Source organism: Haliotis cracherodii, unplaced genomic scaffold, assembly GCF_022045235.1.
Source record: "Haliotis cracherodii isolate W230 unplaced genomic scaffold, xgHalCrac1.p SCAF_36, whole genome shotgun sequence".
NCBI classification, from domain to species: domain Eukaryota; kingdom Metazoa; phylum Mollusca; class Gastropoda; order Lepetellida; family Haliotidae; genus Haliotis; species Haliotis cracherodii.
In genome coordinates, this window is record NW_027266293.1 from 2,001,510 (window position 1) to 2,021,812 (window position 20,303).

Sequence of the window (20,303 nt, forward strand, 5' to 3'; positions counted from 1 at the left end):
ATTATGGGGAATGTAATTCTGGAAAAATATATCTGTCGTACATAAACATTTCAGGATGTCAGCATAAACCGCGAAATTTAGCTTTCAACGCTTTTTTTTTCACCAAAATAATATTCGAATAAGAGCCCCCTATTCCTAATTTTGAGAGCACCCGGAGCGCTTATTACGTCGAATATGGTAATTACTGAGTTTAGGCCTGTTTCCTTTTCTTACATTACAAAGATTTTAGGTTTAACCTGTTTACCTGTTGTTATCCTAAAGAAATATTAAGTTTTAACTAATATGTTTTAGTCCGCAAGAGGATGAAACGATTCCAAATTAACATCGAATCAGCTGTGTCCAATCTAATCACACTCATTGAACTACAATCCTACAACTATATACAATATACAAAGATTTCTGAATATATTACATCGTCTTTAAACGTGAGCATTTCCAGTCTTTCTGTCTTGAAAAGTCTTGCATAGTTGGTGTATTTCCATCCTGTTGTAGTGCTCAACACCCATAATCATCTCGCACCTACGACTGAGAGGAACACCAGCTCGTGACAATCAACAGTGAGTGAGTGAGGATGGTTTTATGCCGCTTTTAGCAATATTCCAGCAATATAACGGCGTGCCCTAACCCGATCCCTGACAATCAACAGGGTCTTCGTGTTACTGGACATATACCTGTGACCTGTCATGTTATGCCGTTCTTTACTTCTGACATATGACAAAGCGACCTACTTTTGATATATGTACTACTCCCCACAAAGCTAAGGACAACTTGATTCTTTCATACAACTATAGTTAATCTTTGATGTCATGTCATGACATGACATGACATGACATGGCATGACATGGCATGACACATAATTATAGTAATGAATCAGGTGGTCTTTAACTTTTTGGGAGTAGAATGTATGTCAGAATGACGCATATTGTGTTCATGACCTATGGGAGATATTGTCACTTTTGACCTATGGGAGATATTGTCTCTATTTACCTATGGGAGATATTGTCATTTCTGACCTATGGGAGATATTGTCACTCTTGACCTATGGGAGATATTGTCATATCTGACCTATGGGAGATATTATCACTTCTGACCTATGGGAGATATTGTCACTTTTGACCTATGGGAGATATTGTCACTTCTGACCCATGTTAGATATTGTCACTTCTGACCTATGGGATATATTGTCGCTTCTGACCTATGGGATATATTGTCGCTTCTGACATATGGAAGATATTGTCACTTCTGACCTATGACAAAGAAAAAACAAAAGGTTTCATTTCTGCCACAAGGCAAAGGGACTTAAATCTGCCACAAGACAAAAGTTATTCCCTTGCGACCTCTGACCAAAGAAATGACTTGATATGTGACATGTATGATGGCGATGATTACCATGATGATGGCGATGATGGTGATGATCGTGATGGGCAGATGAGTCTAACTACAGTGCGGCATGAGGGCACACACAGGAGTGGAAAATGCACCATCACACAGATGTTAGAAAAGTAGTTCTCAGGAAAGTAGTATTGGTAATAAAAGCATTATTAGGATGTAAATATTGTTAAATTCCACAGCAGTTCTGACACTATCGCCATAGGCTGGGCTTGTCTTACTTAATGCTATGTCACAGCGCGGCCCGGTCAAGCCCTCCAGGCAGTCACATGCCCCCGTCAACAGATCACAGATGCCCTTATTTTTGCAGTCGCAGAAGTATTCACAGTTCGGCCCGTACTTCCCTCGTGTGCAGGCTGAAGCAAAACACATCCACATGTAAGAGAGTGAGTGAGTGAGTGAATTAGGCTTGATGCTGTTTATTACAGTAATATCATGGCAGGTAACACCAGAAAATAGGCTTCTTGTGTGACCAACCATGAGATACGGGACCTTATGGGTGAAAATTCACATTTTGACTTTCCATCATATTAAAAAACTAAAGCATCTTCGGAACACAAAAATACAATTCACAAGCTTCAATTTATATTTATTACAGAGCTACATGACATCACACATGGCTTTCTTCAGGCTGAAATTAGTTGACGTCAAACGTCTTTATGACGCAGCGCAATTGTATCTTAGCACCCGTTAGGTCACTTTTCCCCTGGTGGGTCACATATATTGTGCTCATGTTGGGAATTTGAACCCCGGCCTTCCATGTGACGAGTGAATGCTTTTACTAGAAGGTTTCCCACCATCCCTCCCACACAAGCGCAGCATGTTGTTTAACGCCGCACTCAGCAATATTCAAGCTATATGACGGCGGTCTGAAAATAATCGAGTCTGGACCAGGCAATCAAGTGATTAATATCATGAGTATCGATCCAGGCAATTGGGATCGATGACATGCATCAACCAAGTAAGCAAGCCTGACCACCCGATCCCGTTAGTCGCCTTTAACGGCAAACATGGGTTGCTGAAGACCTATTCTACTCCGGAATCTTCACGGGTCAGAGCAGCATGTAACAGTGAAAGGAGATCTAGTAAAACCTGTAAGAACAAAGGTTTTACATGGCGAACTAGGCTGGAATTTTCAGGCTCAATCCTAGCTCCATCAGTGGCTATTACGAGTTATGTCCCTTCTATGCATCTCCTATGGACCAATCAGATTCCACCTCTCGTATCACTTGCATTTGCTTCAAACAAAACGGCTCGCCCGGTCAAGATGATCTGATTGATAATCAAGATCTATATATTGTGATAAAACGAGTCTTACATCGCAAAATGCATCAAATCACGTGTGCACCTTGATTAAAAACATGAAAAGATTTAGAAAATATCTGTTGACAACGAGTTAGCAGTGCACATGCTTTGCAAATCCAGCAATCGACCGAAATCTGCATGACAATTTATGAACCGGATTTCGATTTCGGAGCCCGATTTTGATTGGACTATGCATACCGGTAGACTCGTTAATCCAGCCAAATAACGTAACTCCTTAATACCAGCCTAGTTCGGCAAGGGTTGAAACTGGACTTTTGTAGTCAGTTAACTCACTTGCCTCGGGAAGATGGACTTTTATAGTCAGCTAACTCCCTTGCTTTGGGAAGATGACACAAGAGCAGTAAGTGAAGAGAAGCGACATACCTTCCTGGCACTGAGGACCAGTCACGCCGGGCGGACAGAGGCACTCCCCAGTCACATGGTCACACTCGGCCGCACCACAGTTGCACTCTTCACGACATCGGAGCCCAAACTTGCCATGAGGACACGCTGCAAACACAGACAGCTTTAGTAAAGAGGAATACTGTAAGTTAAGAGGGAGTGAATGAGTATGGTTTTGTGCCGTTTTTAGCAATATTCCAGCAATATCACATCGGGGGACACCAGAAATGGGCTTCACACATTGTACCCATGTTGGGAATCGAACCCGGGTCTTCGGCGTGACGAGCGAACGCTTTAACCACTAGGCTACCCGACCGCCCCTGTAAGTTAAGAGACAGTTGATGCTTCACTGTGGACATCAAATCCAATTGCAGATTTGAACATAATTTATCCCGTATAGGCCAATAGTACGGATGATTGGATAATATTAGGCACATTGTGTCAGAGAGCTTCGGTTAATATTGGCTTTGGAATTTCATAGTTTAAACCTTTTTTCGAGATAAAGAGCTAGCTGAAATAAAATGCTTTCGTCATTTCTTGTGAGTAATGAAGCAAACTTGTGCAGGGTAGGATATTCATAATTATACAGGAGCAAATATATTGACCTTAAGTTTGTATAAGCTGTAAATAGTGCATGATATTCATCATCTAAGTCTTCTTTACAAAAATTGCAGAGACTGTCAGCAAAGTCATGGTCACTAGACATTCTCTCTCTATATATATATATAGTTTCAGATTTGATATATGCCATCCTTGATTTGGAAAAATAAAGCATCAATGACAGAGAATAACCAGTCTTGATTATCCTCCAAAACAGATTCTACTGGGTGTAAAAGGCAAAATGGCGGGAAAATTGAACTGATGAGGTGATAAATGTGAGTATGGTTTTACGCCGCTTTTAGCAATATTCCAGCAATATCACGGCGGGGGACATCAGAAATGGGCCTCACACATTGTACCCATTTAGGGAACTGAACCCAGGTCTTTGGCGTGACGAGTGAATGCTTTAACCACTAGGCTACCCGACCGCCCCTGAGGTGATTGGAGGACAACTTACTGAGTTCACAGCTATCGCCTGTGTAGCCTGGCAGACATTTACACTGGCCGCTGGTGGGGCTGCACTTGGCGCCGTTGACACAGTCACATCGGTCACTGCAGTAGGGGCCGTGAGTTCCACTTGGACAAGCTGGAGACATACACAAGACATGGTGAGACAAGGAGAGATACAGAGAGACACAAGACATACATGGGACATGGTGAGATACAGAGAGACAGCAAGACATACATGGGACATGGTGAGATATAGTGAGACACAGAGAGACACAAGACATACACAAGATATGGTGAGATATAATGAGACACACAGAGACACAAGACATACACAAGACATGGTGAGATATAGTGACACACAGAGAGACACAAGACATACACAAGATATGGTGAGATATAATGAGACACACAGAGACACAAGACATACACAAGACATGGTGAGATATAGTGACACACAGAGAGACACAAGACATACACAAGACATGGTGAGATATAGTGAGACACAGAGAGACACAAGACATACACAAGACATGGTCAGATATAGTGACACACAGAGAGACACAAGACATACACAAGACATGGTGAGATATAGTGACACACAGAGAGACACAAGACATACATGGGACATGGTGAGACGCAGCAAGATACAGAGATAGATACCAAGAGAGACACAGCGAGACACAAACAGACATACATGAGACATGGCGAGACACAGGGAAACACAACAAGCCATAAATGAGTCGAGGTGAGACAAAGTGAGACACACAATGTGACAGAGACATAGAAAGACAAAAGAAGATATACACAAGACAGTGACACCCAGAGATCCAGATAGACACAAGCCACACATGACACAAAGAGAGACAAGGTGAGACAGAGGGATGGATCGACACTGGGAGAGATAGAGGAAGACACAGGGGGACAGTGGGAGAGACAGAGATCCGGATAGACACAAGCCACACATGACACAAAGAGAGACAAGGTGAGACACAAAGAGAGACATGGTGAGACAGAGGGATGGATCGACACAGGGAGAGATAGAGGAAGACACAGGGGGACAGTGGGAGAGACAGAGATCCGGATAGACACAAGCCACACATGACACAAAAAGAGACAAGGTGAGACACAAAGAGAGACAAGGTGAGACACAAAGAGAGACATGGTGAGACAGAGGGATCGACACAGGGAGACACAGGGAGAGATAGAGGAAGACACAGGGGGACAGTGGGAGAGACAGAGATCCGGATAGACACAAGCCACACATGACACAAAAAGAGACAAGGTGAGACACAAAGAGAGACAAGGTGAGACACAAAGAGAGACATGGTGAGACAGAGGGATCGACACAGGGAGACACAGGGAGAGATAGAGGAAGACACAGGGGGGACAGAGGGAGAGACAGAGATCCAGATAGACACAAGCCACATATGACACAAAGAGAGACATGGCGAGACACAAAGAGAGACAAGGTGAGACACGAAGAGAGACATGGTGAGACAGAGGGATCGACACAGGGAGACACAGGAAGAGATAGAGGAAGACACAGGGGGGACAGAGGGAGAGACAGAGATCCGGATAGACACAAGCCACACGTGACACAAGGTGAGACACAAAGAGAGACATGGTGAGACACAAAGAGAGACATGGTGAGACACAAAGAGAGACATGGTGAGACACACAGAGAGACATGGTGAGACACACAGAGAGACATGGTGAGACAGAGGGATCGACACAGGGAGACACAGGGAGAGATAGAGGAAGACACAGGGGGGTACAGAGGGAGAGACAGATCCGGATAGACACAAGCCACACATGACACAAAGATAGACAAGGTGAGACACAAAGAGAGACATGGTGAAACACAAAGAGAGACACAAAGAGAGACATGGTGAGACACAAAGAGAGACATGGTGAAACACAAAGAGAGACATAGTGAAACACAAAGAGAGACACAAAGAGAGACATGGTGAGACACAAAGAGAGACATGGTGAGACAGAGGGATCGACACAGGGAGAGACAGGGAGAGATAGAGGAAGACACAGGGGGGACAGAGGGAGAGACAGAGATCCGGATAGACACAAGCCACACATGACACAAAGAGAGACAAGGTGAGACACAGGGAGATAAAGAGTCAGAGAGACACATTCTGAAATTTTTCAAAGATAATGTCTAAACAGCTTGGGTCATCATGTGACTTCACGCAACAGTTGAATGTGGGATGATGGCCCATTCACTGTTCCCCATTCACTGTTTCACAGCATTGTAGTAGAGGAGTAGTACATCAACAATATTGATTTGAAAGTATAAAAAATGTTTTAATTGGAAATGAACCTTTAACCTTGTAAATACCTTATTTAATTACCGGAACACACTATTTCCATGAATATATAATATTTCTCAGTCATATTACTATTAATTTTCTCAGCAATTAGGAAGGAGGCCTCCAGGTCTTACCCAGGTCACAGTTTTGCCCATAGTAGCCATCGACACAATGACAGCATCCGGTGACGGGGTCGCAGGCCGCCCCGTTCTGACACGTGCAGGTGTGGTTACAGTTGGGGCCGAACCGTCCACTTAAACACTGGTCATTGCACTTCGGGCCCATCCAGCCCAGGTCACATCGACAATCTCCTGTCCGGTGGTTGCAGAGGCCGTGGATGCAGTTGCACTTCATCGAGCAGCCGTCACCGTACGTGCCGTATGTGCAGGCTGAAACACAGCAACGGCATGGTTTACGACTACTCCACCATCCCCATTCCCTGAAAGCAGTCCCTCCCACCATCCTCATCCCCTGAAAATCCTCTCTTCCACCATCACAACTATCTAAAAAAACAACTCCCACCATCCTCACCCCTTGAAAACCCTCCCTCCCACATCCGACCCCTCTGAAAACCCTTCCTCCCATGACCCACACTCCTTGAATACCCACCCTCATGCAATCCCCACACCCGTAAAAAAACACTCCCTCCCTCCAGCACACCCCCTGAAAACACACCCTCCCACCATCCCCCACCCCCTTAATAACCTCTCTCCCACCATCCCCCACCCCCTTCATACCCTCTCTCCCACCATCTCCAGCTCTATCCTGCTTCACATCATCCTCAGCCCCTGAAAACCCTCCCTCCTACCGTGCATCCCCCACACCCTTAATAACCTCTCTCCCACCATCCCCCACACCCTTAATACCCTCTCTCCCACCATCCCCCACCCCCAGAATACCCTCCCTCCCTAACATACAAAAAGACATACAACAGTTTTGAAGTTCTTGTGTGGAAACGAGCACTACACTCATGTCATGGAAAAGAAAAAAAAAAAGAAACCCTCAAAAAGCACCAGTTCCCCTCTATACTGATCTATAAAGCAAGTTTCAACAAAAAATATTTAACAGAATTAGAGTTCTGCTCTAGAAACGGAAAACAACTTGTTTTCATCATGAAAAGTCACGAAAACAATCAAATTAAAAAGATTAAAAATTCCAAATCATCAAAAGGCTCAGTTCCTCACTGGACTGATCTATATACCAAGTATCAACAAGAAATATCTAATGGTTTGGGAGTTTCGCTCCAGAAACGGAAATTGGACTGGTGAGGGACAGAGAGCCGGACGGACACTAAGATTGCCACATCCCCGACGGAGGGACAAAAACTGCATCTGCAATTGTACGTATTTGCCAGCTGTGAAGATTCCGGGGTAGAATAGGTCTTCAGCAACCCATGCTTGCCGTAAAAGGCGACTCATGATATTAATCACTGGATTGTCTGGTCCAGACTTGATTATTTTACAGACTGCCGTCATATAGCTGGAAAATTGCTGAGAGCAGCCTAAAACAACAAACCAACCAACCAACCAAGTTGCCAGCTATTTACATCTGAACACAACCCACCTTCCTGGCACAGTTCTCCTCTATATCCCGGTGGACATTTGCACTTCCCAGATTTCTCGTTGCAGCGGGCTCCGTTCTGGCAGCGACAGATCTTGGAACACTTGTGGCCGTATCTGTTCTCAGGGCAGCGCTTTTCACATGTAGACCCGATGTAGCCAGCCCTGCACGTGCACTCCCCGGTTGCATTGTTGCACACGCCGCCATTCACACACTGACACATCTGTCCGCAGTTGGGGCCGAACTTTCCATCACCGCAACCTGAAATGTTCCCTTAGCCATCAGTATTGCGCGAAAGGCATATAGGTTGAATTAGAATCTTGCATAGGAATGTCGCACCTGTCTTGCAAATGTGTGAAATACATCATCAGTCCTTGTGTAAAATGTAAATAGCAAACATGTGAATAGCAAACATGTGAATATCCTACATGTGTGTAGTACGTCCTTGTGTAAAATGTGGATATTATACATGTGTGTAGTACATCATCAGTCCTTGTGTAAAATGTGAATATCATACATGTGTGTAGTACATCATCAGTCATTGTGTAAAATGTGGATATCATACATGTGTGTAGTACATCATCAGTCATTGTGTAAAATGTGGATATCATACATGTGTGTAGTACTTCATCAGTCCTTGTGTAAAATGTGAATATCATACATGTGCATAGTACATCATCAGTCCTTGTGTAAAATGTGAACAGCATACATGTGTGTAGTACATCATCAGTCCTTGTGTAAAATGTGAATATCATACATGTGTGTAGTATATCATCAGTCCTTGTGTAAAATGTGAATATCATACATGTGTGTAGTACATCATCAGTCCTTGTGTAAAATGTGAATAGTATACATGTGTGTAGTACATCATCAGTCCTTGTGTAAAATGTGAATATCATACATGTGTGTAGTACATCATCGGTCCCTGTGTAAAATGTGAATAGTATACATGTGTGTAGTACATCATCAGTCCTTGTGTAAAATGTGAAAATCATACATGTGTGTAGTACATCATCGGTCCCTGTGTAAAATGTGAATATCATACATGTGAATATCATACATGTGTGTAGTACATCATCGGTCCCTGTGTAAAATGTGAATATCATACATGTGTGTACACTATCAGTCCATGTGTAAAATGTGAATATCATACATGTGAATATCATACATGTGTGTAGTAAGTACATCATGGGTCCCTGTGTAAAATGTGAATAGCATACATGTGTGTAGTGCATCATCAGTCCTTGTGTAAAATGTGAATATCATACATGTGTGTACACTATCAGTCCCTGTGTAAAATGTGAATAGCATAGATGTGTGTAGTACATCATGGGTCCTTGTGTAAAATGTGAATAGCATACATGTGTGTAGTACATCATGGGTCCTTGTGTAAAATGTGAATAGCATACATGTGTGTACACTATCAGTCCCTGTGAAAAAAATGTGAATAGCATACATGTGTGTAGTACATCATGGGTCCTTGTGTAACATGTGAATAGCATACATGTGTGTAGTACATCATGGGTCCTTGTGTAAAATGTGAATAGCATACATGTGTGTACACTATCAGTCCCTGTGTAAAATGTGAATAGCATACATGTGAATATCATACATGTGTGTAGTAAGTACATCATCGGTCCCTGTGTAAAATGTGAATAGCATACATGTGTGTACACTATCAGTCCCTGTGTAAAATGTGAATAGCATAGATGTGTGTAGTACATCATGGGTCCTTGTGTAAAATGTGAATAGCATACATGTGTGTAGTACATCATGGGTCCTTGTGTAAAATGTGAACAGCATACATGTGTGTACACTATCAGTCCCTGTGTAAAATGTGAATAGCATACATGTGTGTAGTACATCATGGGTCCTTGTGTAAAATGTGAATAGCATACATGTGTGTAGTACATCATGGGTCCTTGTGTAAAATGTGAACAGCATTCATGTGTGTACACTATCAGTCCCTGTGTAAAATGTGAATAGCATACATGTGAATATCATACATGTGTGTAGTAAGTACATCATCGGTCCCTGTGTAAAATGTGAATAGCATACATGTGTGTAGTGCATCATCAGTCCTTGTGTAAAATGTGAATATCATACATGTGTGTACACTATCAGTCCCTGTGTAAAATGTGAATAGCATAGATGTGTGTAGTACATCATGGGTCCTTGTGTAAAATGTGAATAGCATACATGTGTGTAGTACATCATGGGTCCTTGTGTAAAATGTGAACAGCATACATGTGTGTACACTATCAGTCCCTGTGTAAAATGTGAATAGCATAGATGTGTGTAGTACATCATGGGTCCTTGTGTAAAATGTGAATAGCATACATGTGTGTAGTACATCATGGGTCCTTGTGTAAAATGTGAACAGCATACATGTGTGTACACTATCAGTCCCTGTGTAAAATGTGAATAGCATACATGTGTGTAGTACATCATCAGTCCTTGTGTAAAATATGAATAGCATACATGTGTAGTACATCATGGGTCCTTGTGTAAAATGTGAGTATCATACACGTGTGTTATACATCATCAGAGTGACTTTCTTCATTTTCAGAACTGTACTGCATTAATCTAGACTTGCCCACTATTATAGACTTGCATGGGCTGTATTGGATATATTTGTTTCAGGATATGTATGACAGACTACGCTCATAGATACATCCAAACTTCTTATTGACAAAAAAACAACAACAAACAAACAACTTCTTATTGACCATAAACTTTTAGTCATGTGATATTAACAATATTCATATTGAGAAACAATCATAAAATCATGCATAAACAAACAACAGATTATGCACATCACATAATACCACGTGTCACAGGTTATATGTACATATATATAGGTAACAGAAACTCATCACTGTAAACGGCATGCATGTTCAGGGCTTATATTCCTCTTCAGGCAGCCTCTGACTTGTATATTCCACTTTACAACATGACGGCAGGTGTTACCGTAAGGCAAGACATGCATACTCTCTTTGCGAATACCTGGAGTCACCAATGACTTTAAGAGATCCAGTCATATAAATTTTACCACTATTTAACCTTTTTTGCCAAATGGAATCTGTTTCGGCAGTTATTCTCTGGTGTTGATATATTTTTAATTGACATTTTAATAGATCTATGGTTATTTGAATTGTAGGAAATAATTCCAATTATTTCAAGTGATTATGATTTCTCCTTGTTTTCATTAAGGGACCAGTTCAAAATTTCAATGTGGGATAAAAAAAATATTTCCTTAAGCTTTTGAGACATACCCCCATCCTAACCCAATAAAAACAACCTTAATTCTGAAAAATGTTGAATTCCTTGTAATACTCAAAAACACACTGTCATGAAGACATATTTTTTAACAACTCCTAACAACATATGCCGGCGCACCCTACTGCATTATGGTTTACATTACCAGTGGTGCTAAGAGCTTGAGGGCGGAATTAACTGATTATTCTCTTAGGATCAGAGTTTTTTGCTTTAAAGCTAGTTTCCATTTAAAACAGGGAGAAAAATTGATTTTGTTGGAAGGAAACCTGGCAGAGCCATTAACCCTCCTACCCTTATACTAAAGGAATTAAGATTTGTTTCTGACATCAAAATTTTGAACCAGTCCCTAATCTTGATTAATTCTTGTTTCAGAGAAGTTCAGTTTTATAAAATTCAGTCCTTGTATCTGCTGTGGTCTATACAGGCTGATAAACTGGTGTTATTTAATAGGACAAACTGGACGGAAGAATATATGGGTGATATATGTGATATATGGGGCAGTAATGACCACATAAAAATAAAACATTTGACAACAATACTGTTATATGGTGTGACAATATACAACAGCACTGCTCCATACATACCCAGTGTCCAGGAGGCTTACAGGAGGAAATAACAAGCTTAGACCAAGAAGATACTACATGGTCGGCAACTAGCTTAGACCAAGAAGATACTACATGGTCAACAACTAGCTTAGACCAAGAACATACTACATGGTAGACAACTAGCTTAGACCAAGAAGATACTACATGGTCGGCAACTAGCTTAGACCAAGAAGATACTACATGGTCCACAACTAGCTTAGACCAAGAAGATACTACATGGTCCACAACTAGCTTAGACCAAGAAGATACTACATGGTCGGCAACTAGCTTAGACCAAGAAGATACTACATGGTCGGCAACTAGCTTAGACCAAGAAGATACTACATGGTCGACAACTAGCTTAGACCAAGAAGATACTACATGGTCGACAACTAGCTTAGACCAAGAAGATACTACATGGTCGACAACTAGCTTTGACCAAGAAGATACTACATGGTCAACAACTAGTCTACATGAGATAAATTAGATATCTACTTAGAAAAGAGAAGTAGAACCTTGGTACTACAGAGAGGCTAACGTAGCCCAAGTTGATGAATAATGCCTAGACAGGATAGCAAGTGGAACATTTTCAGTTTGATTTGTAATTATTTAAAGTTCTTAACACGAGTTAATAATTCGAGTTATGTAGCTTCACAGATTGTGATCTACAAAGAGATTAATCTGACTGTGGCTTGTAAACTGACACCTCACTTATCTGGAAAATCTGGATGACACATTGTGGGTAGAGTGAGTGAGTGAGTTGGGTTTAATACCGCTTTTAACAGTATTCCAGTTATATCGCGGCGTGTCAGCTGAAGTGATGCAGGTCTCAGTCGTTTACCACTTTGGTGAAACCCACGAGCACTGGTATGGTGCTGACAAACCTAGAAACATAATTGGGGCGAACCGGCATTCGAACCCACAATCAGGTTTCTGGCATGCCCAAGGGACGCAACTCTGCACAGTGAATCGCGTGGCCTTAGACGACTGGTGCACCCTGTGGGTAGAGAGTTATATCACGCACATCATTTGTGTCGTGTATATACAGGGCTCGACTGGATTCAACTTGCACCATGAAAACCTAGTTGCACCAGGCAAAATCAGGTTGCACCCTGGTCCAATAAATTTATCAAAGTTGAATCATAGATGCATAAACTAGCCTAAATAAGGCAAATCTCAGATCTCTGACGACTGTGTTATGAATTACACATAACACAGGGATTAGTGATGTAGTATGGTAAATAAAGCTTAGAGATACTGAGTGTGCTCAAAGATAAAAAAGTAAGGGTTATACAGACAAAAATATGATTAATTTTACATGCACTTTGTACATGTGGACTAATAAGGTTGCATTTTCTATAATAGGTTGCACTGGTGCATGTTTTATATAGCTAAATCGAACCCTGATATACCTATTGTATAAACATATGAATTACCCCCAGTGCCTGTGATTGGTAGCTGGTCTGGTTAATGGGAGTCACTGTATTGCAAAATCTCTTACTTACAAAGCAACCTTGCTACAATTTAGTATCTATAGCGGATTGAAACTGTGATATCATCTTTGCTGCAGAAATATTTACATCTACATATTTTTTCCATTCTGAAGATACACAAAGGTGAAGTGGCAGAAGGTGGAGAGTTCTACAAGTTTGAACAAGTTCAGAGGTTCACCTCTAGCGAAATACGTCCACACAAATACACAATCAGTTGCCATAGTTACCTGCTTCTAGTCGAGAAAAGCCGTCGTTGTCCTTGGTTTTCCTGTTCCATCCCTTCCTACCGAGCTTATACTTAAACAGCTTCCTACCCTGCCTCCGTGCTGCGTGCCAAACACTCCCGCCATTAGTACAAGGTCAAGGTCAAGGTCAGAGAAACTGAGAGGAACGCTTCCGTCAGGGTTCAAAATAAAATATGTGCCATTTAAGGCAGCCTGATTGATCTCATTTAATCAGACAATACAGATCTTGTCCATTGAATAATTTGAAGAGCCAAAAAGGCAAGGCTGCCTGCGTAACCCCAGTTATCCGGACAATACAGTTCTTGTCCATTGAATAATTTGAAGAGCCAAAAAGGCAAGGCTGCCTGCGTAACCCCAGTTATCTAGACAATACAGATCTTGTCCACTGAATAATTTGAAGAGCCATTAAGGCAAGGCTGCCTGCGTAACCCCAGTTATCCAGACAATACAGATCTTGTCCATTGAATAATTTGAAGAGCCATTAAGGCAAGGCTGCCTGCGTAACCCCAGTTATCCAGACAATACAGATCTTGTCCATTGAATAAGTTGGAAGAGCCAAAAAGGCAAGGCTGCCTGATTAACCGAAGTTATCCAGACAATACCGATCTTGTTCATTGAATAAGTTGGAAGAGCCAAAAAGGCAAGGCTGCCTGATTAACCGAAGTTATCCAGATAATACCGATCTTGTTCATTGAATAAGTTGGAAGAGCCAAAAAGGCAAGGCTGCCTGGGTAACCTCAGTTATCCAGACAATACAGATCTTGTCCATTGAATAAGTTGGAAGAGCTAAAAAGGTAAGGCTGCCTGATTAACCCCAGTTATCCAGACAATACCAATCTTGTCCATTGAATAAGCTGAAAGTGCCAGAAAGGCAAGGCTGCCTCATCAACCCCAATTATCCAGACAATATAGATGAGTTCCAGGTAGACCGTGACTTGTCCAAAACGACGCTAACCCTTTGGTCTAATAGTGTTTTTTTTTTCAGGAGCATCCTTTAAAGAATTAACATCAATGACTTTTATTTTGAACCCTGTCATGGTTTGGCAGCTGTGGTTAGGAATTGATTTCTCTCAGTATCTGTGTTACAAGCAAATAGCAAAACAATATCAGGTTTTGTCAAGACCCGTGCAGCTCGAGGTTCACTTAGTGTCTTGTCAAGCATCTACTTCTGATGGAGTCCGAGACAATATGATTGACAGAGGACATCTGCATGCTTGTGATTGATATGTTTAGAAGTGGTGGTATGAAATTAAAAAAACTTTGTTCTTTGTTTCTCAGTTCTTTGCATAACCTCTGCTGTACCCGGGTCTTAACAACACTCAGCATCCTCTAGCAGCATCAGTAGCATTGCAGTAGTGTACTATACACCTGGAAAAAAGTTAAGCACCACCCTTCTTTTCTCCTATGTGTCTTTTGAAAATATCTATATATGACATTGTTCTCGTTTTGATGACTGTTAGATACCACTGTCAGTTCTGAAACATGTTACTAGATAATCAGTTTCATTTTCTGTAATTCACTTATTTTGTTCACAAAAGTAACTTTTTCATCAGATTAACAAAAGGAAAAACTTAAAAAAATAGCTTTCTTTTTTATATAGAAATATATATAGTACCATTATGTGGTGCTTGTGTTTCTTCCAGTGTATGTACGTATATATATATCAATAGATTATTTGTCATTTCTCTTGAGATTATGTACAGTATTTATCTACAAGGGTGAGAGATTTGCAGCTGAACAAACAGATAACTTTTATGATTTTGTAAAAAAAGAGCTCTTCTGAACTTGTCATAAATGAAATGCTGTTTACCTGAAAGAAGTAATCAGTGACACACCTGTACAGCAGGTACAAATCTCTCACAGAGTTTAAGTTGTGTTACATCCATCTACCTGACCTCTATGAGATTGATCTAACCTGACACATCAACTTAACCAATGTTGATCTAAGTACTGACAGATACTGAATGTATTAGTGATGATTGTACATGCCTAGAGTGTGAGAGGTGCTATTATCCATGCAACTGTGCACATGAGAGAGAGTGAGTGAGTGAGATCTTACCCGACTTATTTCTTACATATTAGAGTTGACAAAATCCATAAACCAATTAAATAAAGTTGGGCGTTGGATGAAAACGGATTGAACGTGCAACATGAGCATGTGATGATAACCGATATTTTGATTGCACCTGCAGTCGCACATTCAATTACATTATTGCAAGAAGCAGAATTGCTGTCAGGCGCATGGTGTGCCGAGGTACAGGCCTCCATAGCAGAAGCTCAAACCATCGTCAGTTTGTTAATATTTTTGTGTGATTATTTCCCTCGGGTTGAAAGCTTGGAATGGACATTGGGTCTCAAAGGTGAGTGAGTGAGTTGGGTTTATCGCCGCTTTTAACAGTATTCCAGTTAAATTACGGCGTGTCAGCTTAATGTGGGAGGAAAGCTCGAAGTGATGCAGGTCTCAGATGATTACCACTTTGGTGAAACCCACGAGCACGGTAATGGTGCTAACAAACCTAGAAACATAATCGGGGCGAACCAGGATTCGAACCCACAGTCATAAGTTTCTGGCGTGCCCAAGGGACACAACTCTGCACAGCGAATCACAGCACCTTAAACGACTGGGCCACCTGTGCCCTGAGCCTAATTGGTTTAAAATAGGTTACTAAATGGTGTTAAAAATGAATAGTCCCAGGGCCCTTGAGGTTGTTGTTGTTGTTGCATTAAGTGTTTAAGAGGTCGCCTTCTGCCTAGGCAATTTCGGCTGACCTGTCCCTCTTTGGGACTCCTTTTTGTGAGAAGGGTACACATATCTATTGTGAGTTCGGTGTTCACATAATATCTGTTTTTGTATTGATATGATTTCTATTTTCTTTTATTGATATGATTTCATTTTTATCCTTGGCTGCTCTGTTTATATACGTTCGAGTAGCTGTCCATCTCTCAGAAATAGAGTTAGTTTGGCCTTCGCTATTGCATCTCTTGGCTTTAGGAGCCCTTGAGGTAGGTTCCGATCGTATTTGTATCAAGAACCCAATAAATCTTAAATGTTTCACAATTAGCTGACAAGGATCACTTGACATTCACGCTTCATGATGTACAACTGGTCCAATATCAAGGATGCGGGAACAGACAGTATTATTTAAATATGTTTAGTTATGTTTCTTTTTTGACGAATTTGAAAAATTTCTGAGATTATTTGATTCGAGTATGAGTTGCAAGGATAGGAAATATTTTCTCTTGAAGCCAGAACCTAAGCTACAATGAGAGAGGCGATAGAAACACCAAGTACACTGGCAGTCGTGAGCATTACCATCAAAGCAATTACATCCTCCATTCTTCCTGGCGCTATGATTATCAGACTCTTTAACAAGATACTGTAAATCTCGAAATTAACGCGAACATGATTCAAATGCGAAAAGTGCCAGTGGTCTTTACTCGCATTAATTACCTTTAACTTCGCATTTATGTCTCCAAAATGACTATCAACAATAAGACGGCCTCAATGCACACTTTGGATAGCGGAAATACCAATTTAAATATAAACACAAACATGGTTTATTGAGCAGCAGTTGTAACAAGTAAATAACAATGTCATTCAAAGAAAAGGGGTCAAGAGTTCTACCCACTCGTGTCAAGTTTGTTGACACCTTCTCCGCATACCAATCAGTGAACTGTTGTTGGTTCAATTATTTTATTGCCTTTGAACTTCCTTAATGCCAGTCAACAGAGTAAACATATAAAGTGTGTGCTGTTTTAAGGAAAACACTGTATATTATTTTTATGAAAGTGCTCTTCTCAGTGCTAATGAGTAGTGCTATTTGTGTTTGATTGGATTAAGGTAAGGATATGTATTCAACTGGGGATGGGGTGGGGGAGTCGCATTGATATTTAGTCGCATTTTTGGCTAGGGGTCAGCAGTGGTATTAATTTGGAGATGCATTAATTTCCAGATTTACAGTAGCTCTAAAACATCAGCTCATGGCCATCTTGCTACTAAAATTAAGTCTATGTTGAAGTGTGGCGTTTGGATCCGTTGGTCCGGTCAGCAAAAGGATCAACCAAACCAAGCATCAGGGATGGAGTTAATTACAAACACTGCAATGCCCTGTCAGAGAAGAAAAGGCCAATGCACCATCAAGGCCAATGCACCATCAAGGCCAACAATCCCTCAAGGCCAACAATCCCGCATTCTTAAGTAATTTTCCATGCAATTCTCAATCCTTGACATGCAACCCTCATTCAAGATGTTAACAAACAGTTGCAGAGAGTCATGTACCCTGATCATGTGACCTGGTCATGTGACCTGATCATGTGACTGTGTGTTTACCTTTGCGGCAATCCTTGCCCTTTGGACCAGGAGGACACATGCACTCCCCTGTGATGTGGTGGCAGACCATGTCACCCTTACACTCACACCGTCCACGACACTCCGGGCCAAAGTTACCCTTGGGGCATTCTGGGAAAAGAAAACAGCAGAAATCCTCAAACGAAACTCAAAGAAAAGAAGCATTAAAGACAGCCATTCTTGACCTACATTCCACATAGACACATTTTTATAGTTTTATGTTTCATCAATTTATTCCAAATTTCCCACACATGTTGGTCGAAATTAAAATAAAAATATATGTCAATTACCTATTTATTGATATGAAAGTTATTCTGCAGCTGGCTTCTTGAATCACTGATGGCGATGAAGACATAGAATTTATATGTAACATTAAGTGGGAGACAAAACATAATTAACTATTTTTTTATGCAGGCCTGTGAAACAAAAAATAACAATTGTGTGGCCTTAGCTATGTAATTTGATGCTGTTTAACAAATGTGTCCATGCATTTCATCAACAAAAAAACTTTAAGTAAAATTAGTACGCATTTTTTAGGTTGAAATAATGAGTAAGTTTATGGAACTTTTATCAATTAAAATTTGGCTCAAATTCTGTATCGACAGCATCTGTTTCCATGGCAACTCACATTTCTTGTCATCATCCACATCAGACTTTTCTGTACATCAAATTTATCTACAGCATGTGTTGCCATGGCAACTCACATTTCTCTTCATCATCCACATCAGACTTTTCTGAACATCAAATATATCTACAGCATGTGTTTCCATGGCAACTCAAATTTCTCGTCATCATCCACATCTGTACATCACATTTATCTACAGCCTGTGTTTCCATGGTAACTCACGTTTCTCGCAGGCGCTTCCTGTGTATCCCGGCCGACACTTGCATTCTCCAGTCACGTGATAACAAGGCTGCTGTTCCCCGCACTCGCAAGCCTCCTTGCAGTGGTTGCCATAGAAACCAGGAGTACAGGCTGAATTTCATGCAAACACAAGTAAGAGTTGTATCTTTTTTATTGTGTTTAGGTTCAACAAAAAAATATTACTGTCATATCCTTTGGAAATATCGTGTATTTTTTATGTTCGCACATAAAAGGTATTCATATACTTTCTATTGTATTGTCAAATGTTGTACCATCTAAAAGATATTTGAATGTCATTGCAATAATGCCAAAATAAAAACTTTCACCAAAAGCTGATAAATTGTATTCAACATAGTACAGTAAACTATAGTTATATCAAACTCAAAGGGACCACTAATTTTAGTTCATAATAACAGTGAGTGAGTGAGTGAGTGAGTGAGTTGGGTTTAACACCGCTTTTAACAGTATTCCAGTTATATCACGGCGTGTCAGCTTAATGTGGGAGGTAAGCCCGAAGTGATGCAGGTCTCAGACGTTTACCACTTCGGTGAAACCCACGAGCACGGGTATGGTGCTGACAAACCTAGAAACATAATCGGGGCGAACCGGGATTCGAACCCACAATCATAGGTTTCTAGCGTGACCAAGGGACACAACTCTGCACAGTGAATCGTGGCGCCTTAGACGACTGGGCCACCCGTGTCCCCCATAATAACAGTAGTTTGTTATAAGCATATATACAACAAATATATATACAGCAAATGGCCGCGACCCCAAAACAGTTTGTTATATCAGTCAGCTTGTCATAAGGTTGTTACTTATAAACGTAGTTTACTGTATATGTAAATAACACATACCAAGTTTCATAGAAAAATAATATAATTTGATACTAGGTATGTGAGTTTTCTTCTGTGTACTGGGTACCCGGCAGACTTACGTTTGTCACATGTTCGTCCGGTCCAGCCTGGGTTACACTGGCACATCCCTGTGACCGGGTCACACACGGCGTCGTTCTCACACTCACAACTCATGGAGCAGCTCTCGCCGAAGAATCCCTCCTGGCATGCTACAAGGTCAAGGTCAAGGTCAAGGTCATTGTGGTGTAAACATGATCGCGCAGCAATGGAGAGTCGTACACTGCCCTGATGTTGAAAATAATATACAGATTACGTCTTCTTGCTAAATTTAGGTTTTGTCTCCTACTCATGCGCCAAAAATGTGTCTGAGACATCTCTGATTTGGGGGCAATCAGAATTTTTTTGCATCAATGCTGCATTATCGGATGTTTAGATGCAACCCTGAATATTCTTCTAAACTCTTTTTCCTTTTAGTTTTGTATACAAAACCTTATTTTCATGTTTATAAATACGAAGCTTTTTCATGATACAACATTGAAAAAGATATTGCTTTCAAGACAGGCAATCAGCAGAAATTCTATGGTGCTTGGATGCTGTATCATAAA

General features: G+C 41.0%; 1 protein-coding gene across 9 annotated transcripts in view; it reads right to left on the reverse strand.

Annotated features, from left to right (window-relative positions):
- The window catches only part of LOC139477840 (multiple epidermal growth factor-like domains protein 6), a 78,539-nt gene that overhangs the window by 18,018 nt on the left and 40,218 nt on the right, over positions 1 to 20,303 (reverse strand). For 7 of the 9 annotated variants that reach the window (XM_071260265.1, XM_071260267.1, XM_071260264.1 and 4 more), the window contains 10 exons: positions 19,779 to 19,907; positions 18,824 to 18,952; positions 17,959 to 18,087; positions 13,611 to 13,709; positions 11,891 to 11,905; positions 8,031 to 8,288; positions 6,602 to 6,856; positions 4,154 to 4,282; positions 3,079 to 3,204; positions 1,611 to 1,745 (listed from right to left, as the gene is read on the reverse strand). In XM_071260265.1, coding sequence (XP_071116366.1) covers positions 1,611 to 1,745; positions 3,079 to 3,204; positions 4,154 to 4,282; positions 6,602 to 6,856; positions 8,031 to 8,288; positions 11,891 to 11,905; positions 13,611 to 13,709; positions 17,959 to 18,087; positions 18,824 to 18,952; positions 19,779 to 19,907 — 1,404 coding nt within the window. The remainder of the gene's footprint in view (positions 1 to 1,610; positions 1,746 to 3,078; positions 3,205 to 4,153; positions 4,283 to 6,601; positions 6,857 to 8,030; positions 8,289 to 11,890; positions 11,906 to 13,610; positions 13,710 to 17,958; positions 18,088 to 18,823; positions 18,953 to 19,778; positions 19,908 to 20,303) is intronic. The other 2 variants (XM_071260263.1, XM_071260266.1) reach the window with 2 other exon arrangements.